Source organism: Narcine bancroftii, chromosome 7 (genome assembly GCF_036971445.1).
Source record: "Narcine bancroftii isolate sNarBan1 chromosome 7, sNarBan1.hap1, whole genome shotgun sequence".
NCBI lineage: Eukaryota > Metazoa > Chordata > Chondrichthyes > Torpediniformes > Narcinidae > Narcine > Narcine bancroftii.
The window spans coordinates 148,127,134-148,140,605 of record NC_091475.1 but is presented as its reverse complement, the minus strand read 5'-3'; the positions used below and the strand labels follow the sequence as shown (position 1 = coordinate 148,140,605).

At 38.6% G+C, this 13,472-nt stretch overlaps 1 protein-coding gene across 2 annotated transcripts in view; it reads left to right on the top strand.

Annotated features, from left to right (window-relative positions):
- The window catches only part of arhgap42a (Rho GTPase activating protein 42a), a 274,248-nt gene that overhangs the window by 239,764 nt on the left and 21,012 nt on the right, over positions 1-13,472 (top strand). For both annotated transcript variants that reach the window (XM_069890754.1, XM_069890753.1), the window contains exons 16-19: positions 1,246-1,304; positions 7,636-7,741; positions 9,144-9,303; positions 10,033-10,183. In XM_069890754.1, coding sequence (XP_069746855.1) covers positions 1,246-1,304; positions 7,636-7,741; positions 9,144-9,303; positions 10,033-10,183 — 476 coding nt within the window. The remainder of the gene's footprint in view (positions 1-1,245; positions 1,305-7,635; positions 7,742-9,143; positions 9,304-10,032; positions 10,184-13,472) is intronic.

Below are 13,472 nucleotides of genomic sequence, written 5' to 3'. Positions count from 1 at the left end.
GAAGACAGACTTCTTCCTCAACCTACTGAATTTAAAAAAAAGTACCTTGCGACACCACCTTGTGCACACCAGCACAACGGTTAATGTCGAGGCAGACCAGGATGACCGTACCAGTGACAAGAAGACTCCTGATGCCTCAACCAAAGGACTTGCAAAATGTCAAGGCCCAGCAGCTAATCAGAAGGCTGTTGCAAATGAAAAGTTACTATAAAACCCACTGGCCCCTTGTCCCATTGACCGAAGGGCAAGTTATAAGGAAGCAGACTCCACAAGGTTACGACCACCCGGGAATAGTGGAAATGAGCTGCCAGGAGCACTGGTCATATCTGATTTGCTCAAAGGGGAAAATATGCAGGAGGAATAGACAACACACCACCCCCATCTCAAATCAACCCAGACAAATCGGCATTTTTGGATTTGGAACACAGGAGAAGAGATGGACGATGCCTTTGAGTCTATGGACAGTAGAGACAATCAGGACAAGGTGCCCCAAGCCTCCACATCAGCAGACGGCTAGTACAAAACACACACTGGACGTTTCTGTAAGCCCAACTCAAAGTGCTGGGACTTAACTGGGTTGAATATATATAGTTTGAATGTATATATTGTTGTACTAGTGAAAGTTTTATATATTCTCTGTACCGTGAAGGGAGAAGGCTCAAGAAAGGGGTTGTACACAGCCACTGCCATTGGCTGCTCTGCACTCGCTGCAATCACATTGCAGTCACCGTGCGCGCAACAGTGCACTGTGCATGCACGAGCATTGCAAGTGCGCACTTGTTGAATCGCATACTAGCAGGGAGCAGATGCCACATGGTGGGCTCTCTCTCCTTAGCCTGTTTATCATGTTTGTTATGTTCAGTAAAGTCTTTTATTTGACTTACCTCACCCACCGACTCGACTTATTAGCATTCAATAACGAGCAGTGAGTTTAGTGCAGATTTTGAAAATCTGTAACAGTTGAGCAGTGTCTTGTAGGCCAGTGTATGTTATTGCTCAAAACCAAATCTGGGCTGATATCCTGTTACTTTTCTACAGATAAAAACCATAAAGATTATTTGCTTCAATTTTGCATGTGGCAGGATTATTTGTCACTTAAAATGAACACCAAGATGTGTGAAACCTGATGTTTGCAAGAATACAAATCATGCAACTAGTTGGGAATTATCTTAATGTTGCAAAGAGCTTTTTAATATTGTAGACTGTCAAATGTTTTACACCCTAATAAGTTTTTTTTTGTTCTAGGTGTCTTGTAGAGCCATTGATGACTTACAAGTTACATAAGGATTTAATTGCTGCTGTCAGTGAGTAGTTATAATGAACTATAAATCAAGATTCAATATTTCTTTGTGCAAAGTGATAAAGGTAGTGGACCCAAAAATTTTTTATCCTCTGGGGAAGACTCATTAAGCCTGCACATTTAATTGGCCAGTGGTAGTTTTGTGCATGGATTTGCAGCTACGGTATTCTATTGAACACAAAGCCCAAGGCATTGTGTGAAGCATAATAAGTTTTGAAAAAGAAAACCCAAATTATTTCCTTTGTTCACTCTGCCATTGTGAAGCAAATGGTGTTGGTAGGGGTGTGGAAAACATGTGGCTTGTTGCTGGGGCATCTCACAGGCTCAGTTTAATAGCAGTGAGAGCCAATCGGTATGTCAGAAGGGAATGAATGAAATCTGTGGATTAAGTTGGGTCATGGTGGGAGGCAGAGGTGGGGTGGCAATTGGCATTGAAATGGTGTCAACATTGTTAATAAGTTGTGAGATAGTTGTGATTAATTAGGCAGTGGTACAGAAGGAGCAGAACAATGGGAATCAATCTGTAGATGATTGCTAGTGCCAGACTCCATAACTTTAGACATACCAGACAGTCCACTTTCAATTGTAGAAAAGCGGGCCTTGTAATGATTGTAAAGACTTATGCTTGTAGAGGGATTCCCCGTTGTCCACTGATCGCACATTCACAGCTGAATTTAAAATAATGGACATTGAACACATTTGAAGCATCTTCATGTGACAAGAACGGTAAATACTTGGAAGAAATTTGGCAATACACAAATGCTGCATTTTGCAAGAGAATTGTTAGGTTGTGGCCTCTTTGGTGTACCTGAAATGTTAGTTATATCTTTGTCTTTGCTAAATAAAGAGCACTGTTTGACCTGCTGAGTTTCTCCAGCATTGTGGTTCTGGTTCAAGCATGGTGCCTGCAGATTTTCGTGTTTTACTCTCATTATTGTTAGCCTAGCGATTCGTGCAATGCTGTTACAGTGCCGGTGACTGGGATTTGAATCTGTCTGTAAGGAACTTGTATGTTCTCCCTGTGTCTGTGTGGATTTCCTCTGGGTGCTCCTGTTACCTCCCACCACTCAAAATGTGCCAGGGGTGTAGGTTAATTGGGTGTAATTGAGCGGCAGTGGCTCGATGGCCAAAAGGGCCTGTTACTGTGCTGCATGTCTAAATTTTAAAATTAAAATTTAAAAATCATACGAGCTTTGTTTGCATTCTCTAGTGCTGTTGAAGGCAGAATGATGATTCTCTTTAGTTCTGCTGGTTACAATGGTCATCAGAAATGTTGTTTTGTTTTTGAATCATAACTGCACACTGTTTACATGAACGACAGGCCATTTGTTCCACTTGTTTCAGTGATTCTCTCAAAGCAATGAACTAATGATGGGAATGGCAGCATAGCAATGATATTGCCAGGCTAATATCCAGAAGGCTGAACTAAAGGTTCACAGCACCTGAGGAATTTAAATTTGGATAATTTTCTTAGGTGTAAAGAAACAAGTGTGTATCAGTAATAATGAACATGGAATAATGTGATTGTTGTAAAAATAAACACAATTTATTCAAAGTTCAAATTGTCAGAGTTCATACATGGGCATCTCCTATAGCCCTGAGATACTTTTTCCTGCGTGCCAGGCATAATTTCTACTTATCAATAAATGTAAACTGTACTCAAGAAAAAGATACAGATATAAAAAGAGAGAGATGCAAAACAATGAAAGAAATATAAACAAATAGACTTTGCAAATACAGAAAAAATATTCAGTAATAAATTATATGCAGTCCCTAAATGAATCTCTGATTGAGTTGTTGATTAGGAGTCTGATGGTGGAGAGGTAGCAAATGTTCCTGAACTTGGTGGTACGTGTCTTGTGGTACCTATTCATCTTTGATGGTGGCAGTGAGAACAGAGCATGTTCTGGGTGGTGTGGATCCTTGATGTTTGCTACTGCTGTCTGATAGCCGTGTTCCACATAGATTTTCTCAATGGTTGGGAGAGATTTTCCTATGATGTAGGAAAATCATAGCCTTTTGCAAGGTTTCACTACCTTTTGCAAGGTTTTCCGCTCAGAGGTATTGGTACCCCCATACTAAGTCTTGATGCATTTGATCAGAATACTTTCCACTACATATCTACACTATACAAGTTTGCCAAGGTTTCTGATATCATACCAAACGTCTGCAAATTTTTGAGGAAGTTGAGGTGCTAATGTATTTTCTTCACCATGACATTAATATGTTGTGTCCAGGAAAGGTCTTTTGAGATAGTGACTCCCAGGAATTTAAATTTGCTTACCCCCTCCATTTCTGTTCCACTAATGATCACTGGATTATACACCTCTTTTTTTATTTCTAAAGTCAAAAATCAGCTCCTTGGTTTTGGTGATATTGAGTGCACCACTCAGCCATGTTTTCAATCTCCCTTTTGTATGCTGACTCATTGCCCATTTTTATACAGCATGCTACTATGTTATTGTCAGCAAACTTGTAAATGATGGTGTTGTCATACCAAGTCACACGATCATAGATGTAAAGCACTTAGAGCAGGGAGCTAAGTAAGTCACCTGAGGAAACAAACCTTTCCTTCATCATATGACTGAAGACTCACAGCTGAGTAGGTAAATCCTAGCCGCTCCTTGAAATTTCCTGACATTCAATTATGCGAGCTTGCTATGAAAAAATATAAGTAGAATGAAACCAGGCACTGGATTCAGCACAGATGGCCAGCTCATGAACATACAATGTGCCACAAATGGAAGAGTTATCCCATAGATGAATCGAATAACACATTGATATATTTACTGATTTTTACCTTTTTATCCCAGATTCCTCTTGTATGATCCAGGGGATGGCCTGTCCCACCACAGACCAAACACATCAGTTATAGATATGAATCAAGGATTTATTGCCAAGTACATGTACAATGTATATATGCACTGACATTCCTGCTTCCTGCGGCCACACTGGTATGCAAGGTAGACCAATAGTATAAATTAAATTACCACAATGCACTTAGAGACAAAAAAATGGATATTAAATATGAAAGGATAGATAAATCCAGTCACAGTTAATGCAAAAAAAAAGTTACTAAATTTTCCAAGACTGCTACTGGAAATGAAAATAGAAGACCACTGGAACTGATCTAAGCATGTTTGGCAGCAAGTGGCATAGAAAAAAAACCAGTTATTGTTTGAATCAATTTAAAAAATTGCAGCGCTGCCAGAGCTGTTGTAATGGCAGCACTGCCACTGGTGCGGACCCGCGGAGGGTGGGAAGCAGAGGCATAGCACTCCCCCACGGAATCCAACTGTTCAGTCCGACTTCCGTTAGCTTTCATTGGCCTCTCAAAGAGATGATAGTGATTTATTTTAAAATCCTTTCACTGCGGGTTCTGGGCACAAGATGGCAGTGCCAATGTACAGCAGCAATCACGAGGGATTGTGGGATTTGGGGAGGCTGAAGACTGGCGCAGGACACTAGAAAATGGGGAAAATTACCCTCCCACTCACCCCGGTTTGAGAAGGAGAAGCAGAGGCATGACCCATGGGACACTGACCATGGCGGCAGACCAGCAAGGGACTCTGCAGCGAACTGTTGATTACTCAAGGCAAGGAACCCACTAAGGCTGTGGGCTGCTGGTGACTGTGGTCAGTGGACTCACACCTGGCTGTGGACTGCTGGAAACTGTCTCAAGATTGGCTGAAAAGGTACCAGATATCGGAACCAGGATGCAAGAGGATGCCGAGTATACTGGAGGCTTCCAAATTGTGAAGAGGTTTGCGTCTGGATCTCGGGTTGTTGAAAGTTGGACTGAAAGCTGTGTAGCTGCGGAGTCAGTCGGAGTGCTGGAGATGAATCCATGGACACTCAATGACTCTGGGAAGCCTCTCTTTTATTGATTGCAAGGGGCACTGGGCAATCTTTGCTTTACCATAGACTAAAGAGCATTTTGTATAATATATTTTCTGACAATAAAATAATCATGAATCTTAAAGATCCAGGAACTTTATGGAAAAGAAAAATAGCAATACCCCTCGATAAACAACACTGGATGGATTAATAAAACATTGTACTGGCTTTGGAGGAGGAGATTCATTGGGTTGATTCCAGATATGAGGTGGTTAGCCTATGAGTAGAGGTAGTTTCCTGTGACTATACTCACTGGAATTTATAAAAAAATGAGAGAGGATCTTGCAGAAACATAAAAGTTATGGAAGGATAAATAAGATAGAGGCAGGAAAATTGTTTCCACTGGTAGGTAAGATGAGAACTAGGGGGTGTAGCCTCAAAATAGAAAAATGAATTTAGGATGGGGATGATGAAAAACTGCTCTTCCTAGACTTTAGTGAATCTGAGGAATTCACTGCCAAAGGAAGCAGTAGAGGTTACCTCATAAAATATATTTGAGAAAGAATTATATAGATTTTTGCATGTAAGGGTATGGGGAAAAGGCTGGTAGGTGGAGCTGAGGCCATGATTAGCCATGACCTTAGTGAGTGGTGGACAAACTTGATGGGCCAAACTGTCTCCTCCTGCTCCTATTTGTTATGTTCTTGCGTTATATTCAGCATAACTGAGAGTAGCTATGTATAAGAGGTAGTATTAGAATCAAGTTAAAATGAGGCAAGAAAGCCTCCTGCTGATTATTACCTGCTCTCCTTCTTCAGCTGATAAACTTGTACCTGCCTTTTCTTGAATTTTCCCTTTATTTGGAGAACAACAGTATAACTGTTTATCAGTGACCATATGAGTTTTCAGCTCCATTTACACCTAACCAGATAGTAAAGTGGTCTGCAACCACCTCCACCAGAACCTGGAACATGTTTGTGCTTGGATTGGCAAAGATGGAGAAGATAACTACACATGACTGTGTCATGTGTGGCTTTGGACAGGGTACTTTGGTCCTCTGGAAAGGGTGGATGCCTGAACAGAAGACTCATGCTGGGAGGTGGGTTCAAAAATAAGAAATGGTAAAATGTTTTTTTTTTTAAATTTTATTTAATTGTTTGCATCATGGCAGGAAAATTGAATAAAACATTAATCAAATATCCATAGCCAGTGATACAAAAAAAAGTACTTTTATATTTTTCTCCCTATCCCCCTCCCACCCAAAAGTAAGAAAAGGATAGAAAAGAATGAAACACCTGCCATTTAATATACAATAATATTAGCATAGACAATCATTAATTGTTATTAAAAATTACTAATAAGAGAAGTGGATAAGATAGAAGAGGTGGATGGAAAATTATCCATAAAATCCATATATAGTTTCTAAATACTATAAAAATGTTCAACTCGATTCCTTAAACTATACGGAATTTTTTCCAGAGGAATAAAATTTTGCATCTTTTCTCTATCATCTTTCCATGATATTGCTCTACATTTCTTTGCCGTTGTTATTGCAATACTTAAAAAAATTTGTTGGTATTTGTCCAATTTCACTTTTAATCCTTTTCATAAATATCTCCAAGTAAAAATATTCTTGGATCCTTTGGTATCTTTATCTTCATAATTTGCCCTAATAATAAACTCAGTTCATTCCAAAATCTTTCCACTTTTTCACAAGACCACACTGGGAAATGGTAAAATGTTTTGATAGTTCAGATGTATGACAATGACTGGCAGAGTCAATGGTTCTGAAGGAGTGTGCAGTTTTGATAAGGAAAGCAAGAGAAAACTTGCAAAAGAACCAATTCCACTGTCATGTGGAATGTGAGCAAGGAGGTTTGAGGCTCCAGTGGTTTTGTGAGAGGGTTGGAGGAGGTGTTTGTCATGGATCATGTGAACTTGGAGGTGACATGAACCAGTTTGAGAGATAAGGTAGAGAGGAACACAGTGCAATGTAGGGGAGACAGTGACAGTTTTGGCTCTATGAACGTGGAAGGGACAACAGTCAAGTGAATTGAAGGGTAGTCTTGTTCATAAATCCTCTCTTGGAAAAGGATGGAGAAAAAGACGGGTGTTTAAAGAGAAAGCTGAAGTAGAAACAATGACGTTTATATAATTTGCACTTTAAGTAATAAGTAGTTGATATTGAAGTTCCTTTCTAGGAAAGGTGTGTCATTAAAAAGTACATTTCACAAAACAGTTGTGTTAACATTCTCTCATAAGTTGGCTCAATGGATTCAACACCAAGGGTTGAAGTGATTAATGTAAGGGCTGTGGCACCTGTTTTTCCAGCTGATGTGATAGAGACCCAGATATATGTGATGTCATGGATATGTAATTATTTCAAAATGTATGCTTGCTTAAACAGAAAGGTAAATATGTATAAATTGAATTTTTTAATTGCTTAGTAGTTCAAAAAGATAAGTTCCAGTGCACTGAATCTATCAAACGTTTTGCAGAGTCAGATGACCAGAATTACAGAGTGCGTGCTGTTCATGCACTGGTTTATAAACTACCAGAGAAAAACAAAGAGATGCTTGAACTTTTGCTAAAGCATTTGGTGAAGTAAGTATGCTCATTTAATTTGGATGGTTTTTTTTAGAGATTTATTATGTTATTGCTGATTTTTTTCATGCAGTTCAACGTTGAGATTCACTCAGGCAAAAAGTTACAAATTATAATGGGTGCCTTTTGGTTAATAGAGTGGTGGAATCTATTGGAAGAGTGCAGGTGGTGACAGAAACAATCATAGTGAAGTTTGAGTGATTTAACTTCCAATTAAAATCATTTTTAAATCTTCACCAAATATGAATTTTAAAATTACTTTGAAAATAAATGTTGTACTCTTTCACCACATTTTGGTGACAATAGCCTGTCAACTCTCATTAAGTCAGAAAGTTGGAGTTCAAGTCCAATTAAGCATATGTTAGGAGCACAGTTGGAGCCCACCTCTGAAATGAACTGTGTTCAATTCCAAATAATGTGATTTATTTTTAACTGTCCTCTGAATTGGTCCATCAAGCTGTCTAATTTTTAAATGTTAAAGTAAATGTTAATGTAAAAGTACATGCTTCCCAATTGCACCAAATTAACCAACACCCACGGTCCGTTTTGAACAGTAGGAGGAAACCTTGGAAAAACCCTCACAGACACGGGGAGAACATGCAAACTCCTTACAGACAGCGTGGGATTCAAGTCCCAGTTCTGATCGCTAGTGCTGTAAAGGCTTTGCTCCAACTGCTATGCCAACCGTGCCGCCATTTTATCAAGGCTATTACAATAAAACAGAATTAAAAATAAAACCAGAGCCATCCATCAGGGAACTGCCCAGGCTTAGAATTCAGACAATGCAAAGCAATTCTCAACTCTGTCAACCATGCAAAGTCCTTCTTACATAGGGGTGGGAACTGTTGTTTAACCGCTGACTAATGAAGCATTAGCGTGATGTTGACATTATGGAATTATACCATACACCAATATGGCAGACTTCTCTATCATGGTCCTTGAGTGCATCCTGTCTCAAAAGTAAGATGTACCTATCTGTGGTGATGGCACAGTGGTATAAAGGCAGGAGAAATTGAACTTGGGAGTCTTCAGCATTGACAATGAAAAAGATTAAATTCTACAAATGAAGTTATTAGACGAAACAGAGAAAGAATTAAATACTTCAAACCCTTGCAAAGACTTAGGATCTGAAGATGAGCAGTCAGTTTTAATGCAAGTACTATAATTTATACAAGGATGGTGGATATGTGGGACAGGCTGCCAGGAAAGACAGTGAAGTGAATTGTATTCAGGACAAGAAATCTTTACTGGAGAAAGTAAACAAAAGTTGCTCAAAGTAGATGATGTTTAGCAGATTTTAGAATCAGCTATTTTATTTTAATGTGTTTTCTAATTAACAATAAACTTGAAATACAGACACCTCTTCAAAATAGATAAATATTTTCATATTCTATAATTTCAGGGTATCAACTCACAGTCAAAAAAACCTGATGACTGTTTCTAACTTGGGTGTTATTTTTGGACCCACACTAATGAGATCCCAAGAGGAGACTGTAGCAGCAATGATGAACATTAAATTTCAAAACATTGTGGTTGAGATTCTGATTGAGAATTACGAAAAGGTACAGTATGAGCTAGTTGGTTTTATAATGGTTACTTTATCGATCTGCTTGGGCATTGTGCATGGATAAAAATGAAACAAAATATCAAAGAAAATCATGGGGAGATACAGCATAAAAACTGGCTTACTGAGTCCGCCAAAGCATCAAGCACCCATTTATCCACAAATCCTATCGTCACATATTTTATTATCTCCACATCTCTCCATCCACCTTTCCAAATTCTGGGGAAATTTAGAGTGGCCAACTTGCATATCAACCCTTGGGTTTTTGGGGGAATTTGGAGGAAATGGGAATATTGAGAGGAAACACGTGCATATGCAAACTCCACACAGATGACACCAGAAGTCATGTTTGGACATGGATCACTAGTCCTGTAAGGCAGGTGCTTCACCAGCTGAAACCACAAAATTATGCGGTTTATCCTTTAATTATCTTTCTCATAAGTTTATTGTTTTCTTTGAGCCACTAAAACGCTCAAACACTTTTTTATACAGGTTACTTTCTCATAATTTTGTACTCTATAATTTATTTTTCCCTTCACTACCTAATTATCACATATACACATGCTCATTCCTTCTCTATTTTCCCTCACGCTATGACTTTTTCTCACTTTGTTTTTCTCCCTCCATAAATGCTGCCTGACTTTCCCTAAGTATTTCATTTTTTAAAAAAAATTACATAATATTTTACAGTCTTCTTGCAACTTGTATTTATTTCCCTTATCCACAGATATTCAATACACCACCAGATCCAAATGTTCCTCTTCCTCAACCAGAGCAGAGATCTGGATCCAGACGAAGCAAAGCAACTTGCCTGTCCACAGGTCCAAGAAGACCCAGAGGCATCTATACTCCAACTCTGTGCCTAGCAGATGCAGACAGTAAGCATGACAAATAATCTTTCAGAACAAAGCTGATTTTATTCCTAAAATTGCTCCATGACTATAGTTCTCCAACTCAAAATCTTTTGAAAATATACCCTTGAAATGTATAATGCAAGAAATTGTAATCAGAATGGCAAGCACTAAATTTTATAATGTTATTTTTCACTCCTCAAACTTTTTTCACTCTTAACTTTTGATCAGTGCACCATTTTCCAAAATAGACCATTCTTGCAAGAAGCTGCGCTTTTAAGATTGACGGAGACTGAAACTATGTGTGAAGGTTTATGACCATGTTCCTCCTTCACCATTATTGCACACTGATACTAAGCCACTAGTTTGCTTGTTCGCCTCATACTTAGTGCATTTTTGATGGAGCAGAGTGAAAACAAAGACCAATTACATACATCTCCAAAGCTAAAATTAACCATCAATTTGGTGGCATAAAAGACCATTGATATTAATGCATTATTTTAGAAATTCCCCAAACCACTTCAAGTCATGAATGATTTCAAAGGTACTATATAGTAACTGGCTTTAATGGGGTATGTAGTTATAATTTACAACAATGAAAGTGTCTGGAAACAGCAAGGAATTATATGGGATCATTTCTTTCAATGGTATTGAAAAAAGGAGTATATACCAACACATCAGAATAAGGCCTGTTTCTTTGGTCTAGATTATAGTGGAATTTCAGAAGTTTGAATGGAATAAAGTGATCTCTTTAATTAAAGCAGGATATTAATGCATTGGAAGAAATTCAAAGAAGCTTTCTTTGATAATGCTGTACTTAAAATGTTGTCTGATGTTTAATGAAGTGAGTGAATAAAGTCATGGAAAATAGATTGGAGGCTAACTAGTCTTGTATCCACTGAAGTTTGAAAGAGTGAAAAGGCACTTGATGAAACATGAGATCCTAAAATGCCTTGGCAGTGTTGATCTGGAGAGAATGCTTCCATATTCCTGACTGCATAGAAGTATACTATATAGCCCATTGAGTCTATGCATCTCCTGAACAATTTCCATATTCCTTTTCCACAAATAACTTTAATTTACAAGCAGTTTTCCTTTTAAACTATTCCCATCAGCTTTACTCAGATTCTACTACCCACCTCCATGAAGGGCAGAGTTCACATCCCAAGGATGTGTGGCTGTAATCTGTCTACCCTGACAAGGATTACGCAATCACAAGGAGAACATACAAACTCAACCACTTTGACCATTGCACTAACTGCTAAAGTAAGAAGAGGTGAACATTTCTCTGAGGAATGTATGTTTGGAACTCTCTTCACTAAAGGCATGGTGAAAGTACAGCGTTTACATATTTTTAAGACAGGACAGATAGGTTCCTAATATGGGAATTGCAAGGGTGAAAGTTTACAGTGGATAGTTAGAGGAATGTGGAGGGTTTCTTTTCTAAACTCCTTTTGGACATGGACATTGCTGGCAAACTCCATATTTATTGCCTATCCCTAATTCTGTTTAAGATGAATATGAGCTCTTTGAACCTTTGCAATCCTTCCAGGAAAAGTTACAATTAGAACAGCCATAGATAGAAGAGCCAATGGCTTCTTCCTGCTCTGAATTTATATGTCAAGCTTCATTTGTTTCTACTAAATCATGCGGTGTTATAGGCAAAAAAAAAACCATGCAAGGTGCGAGCTCATCATCAGTGTTGATGCTGACCAAGTCCATGAAAGCCCCTCAAGAACAATGAGCAAAAGGTATAAACCAGAGTAGTGTGCAATTTCAATTTGCTGCACATCTACTCTAGCCAGAGAATATAAATTGTGTTAGGAAATGCCCTGGAATTTGTTTGGGTGATGTACCTGATGCAATTGAATGGACATCTGGTTGTGAAATATCGGAATGAGGCCAAGAGACACATGAGAAACTGCAGATGCTGGAGTCTGAAGCTAAACATGATCTGGGTGAACACAGAGAATCGAGCTACATCAATGGGAGAAAAAGCTGGGTATTAATGAAGAGTTCCAGCCTGAAACACCCTCCTTTCTTTCCCTCCCACTGATGCTGTTTGACCTGCTGAGTTCCTCCAGCAGATTGTGTTTATAGACTAAGAGCAATAATAGTTGTGCTGGGGGTTTATATGTTTGATCCGAAAACATCGATAGAAAATAGATAATGTTTGGGTTTATTTTTTGCATGGAGCAGAATGTGAATTAGTAATGCAGCTCGTGCCCGTGGAGTATTCATCGGAATATAGAAGAATGAGAGGGGATCTCATAAAAACATTTTGAATGCAGAAAGGATTGGACAGAGTGGATGTGAATAAGATGTTTCCCTTGATGGGTGAATCCAGGACAAGAGCACACAGTCTTAGAATTAGGAGCACCCATTTCAAACAGAGATGAGGAGAAATTTCTTTAGCCAATGGGTTGTAAATTTGTGGGGTTTGTTGCCACATACAGCTGTGGAGGCCCAATCATGGTTGAGTTTAAGGGGGAGATTGAGAGGGATTTGGGGGAAAAGGCCAGAATTTGGAACTAGATGTGAGAACAGTTTAGCTCAGGGTGGATTTGCAGAGCAGATTCAATGGGCCAAATGGCCTATTTATTTTCATTGATCTTGTGATATGGGGCTCAGTTAAACATTTTCTAATCATGACCACATGCCAGGTGATTGCAATGCTGTATCCTTCAGTTTGACTCTTTACATTCCTCTCACTGCCACAACTATGAGCTTGGAGGGTTTCCAGGACCCCTGTGATTAAAATAGCTTCTGTCTACTTCTCCACTTCCTTTCAAAAGTCCTTTGGATCTATATTAGAAAGTATGCAACCCCCCAGTTTTCTGTCACTTGTTTTAGAAACCTACCTTCCAGCTATCCTTCAAGGTCTTCAGAATGTTGTCCAACATCATATGTCGCCACAAAGCACCTACATTTAAAATAGTGCAGCTGGTTGTAATCCTTTTCACTGCACAAGTAACATGGGGCCTTTGATAAAATTATTTGAAGTTACCATGGTTTTTTGTGGGCATGAATTAATTTTACATCACATTTCAATTTAGTCCCCAGAATATTTAATGGGTATGTGTTTTTTAAAATTATCTAAGATACCACAATATACATAAATGATGAGATCTTTTTCAGTTAAGGCTGGATTTACTTCAGCAAATAAATAATACCAATCTCAACTACGATCCCAGTTTAAGACATTTTGGTTGAAGTGAAGTAAGCTATCAGCGAATCTTTTTTTAAAAAAATACCACTGGTATTTGAGCCAATTTCTAGCCAATAACTTTAAGTCAATACCTATTTCCTCTGAATA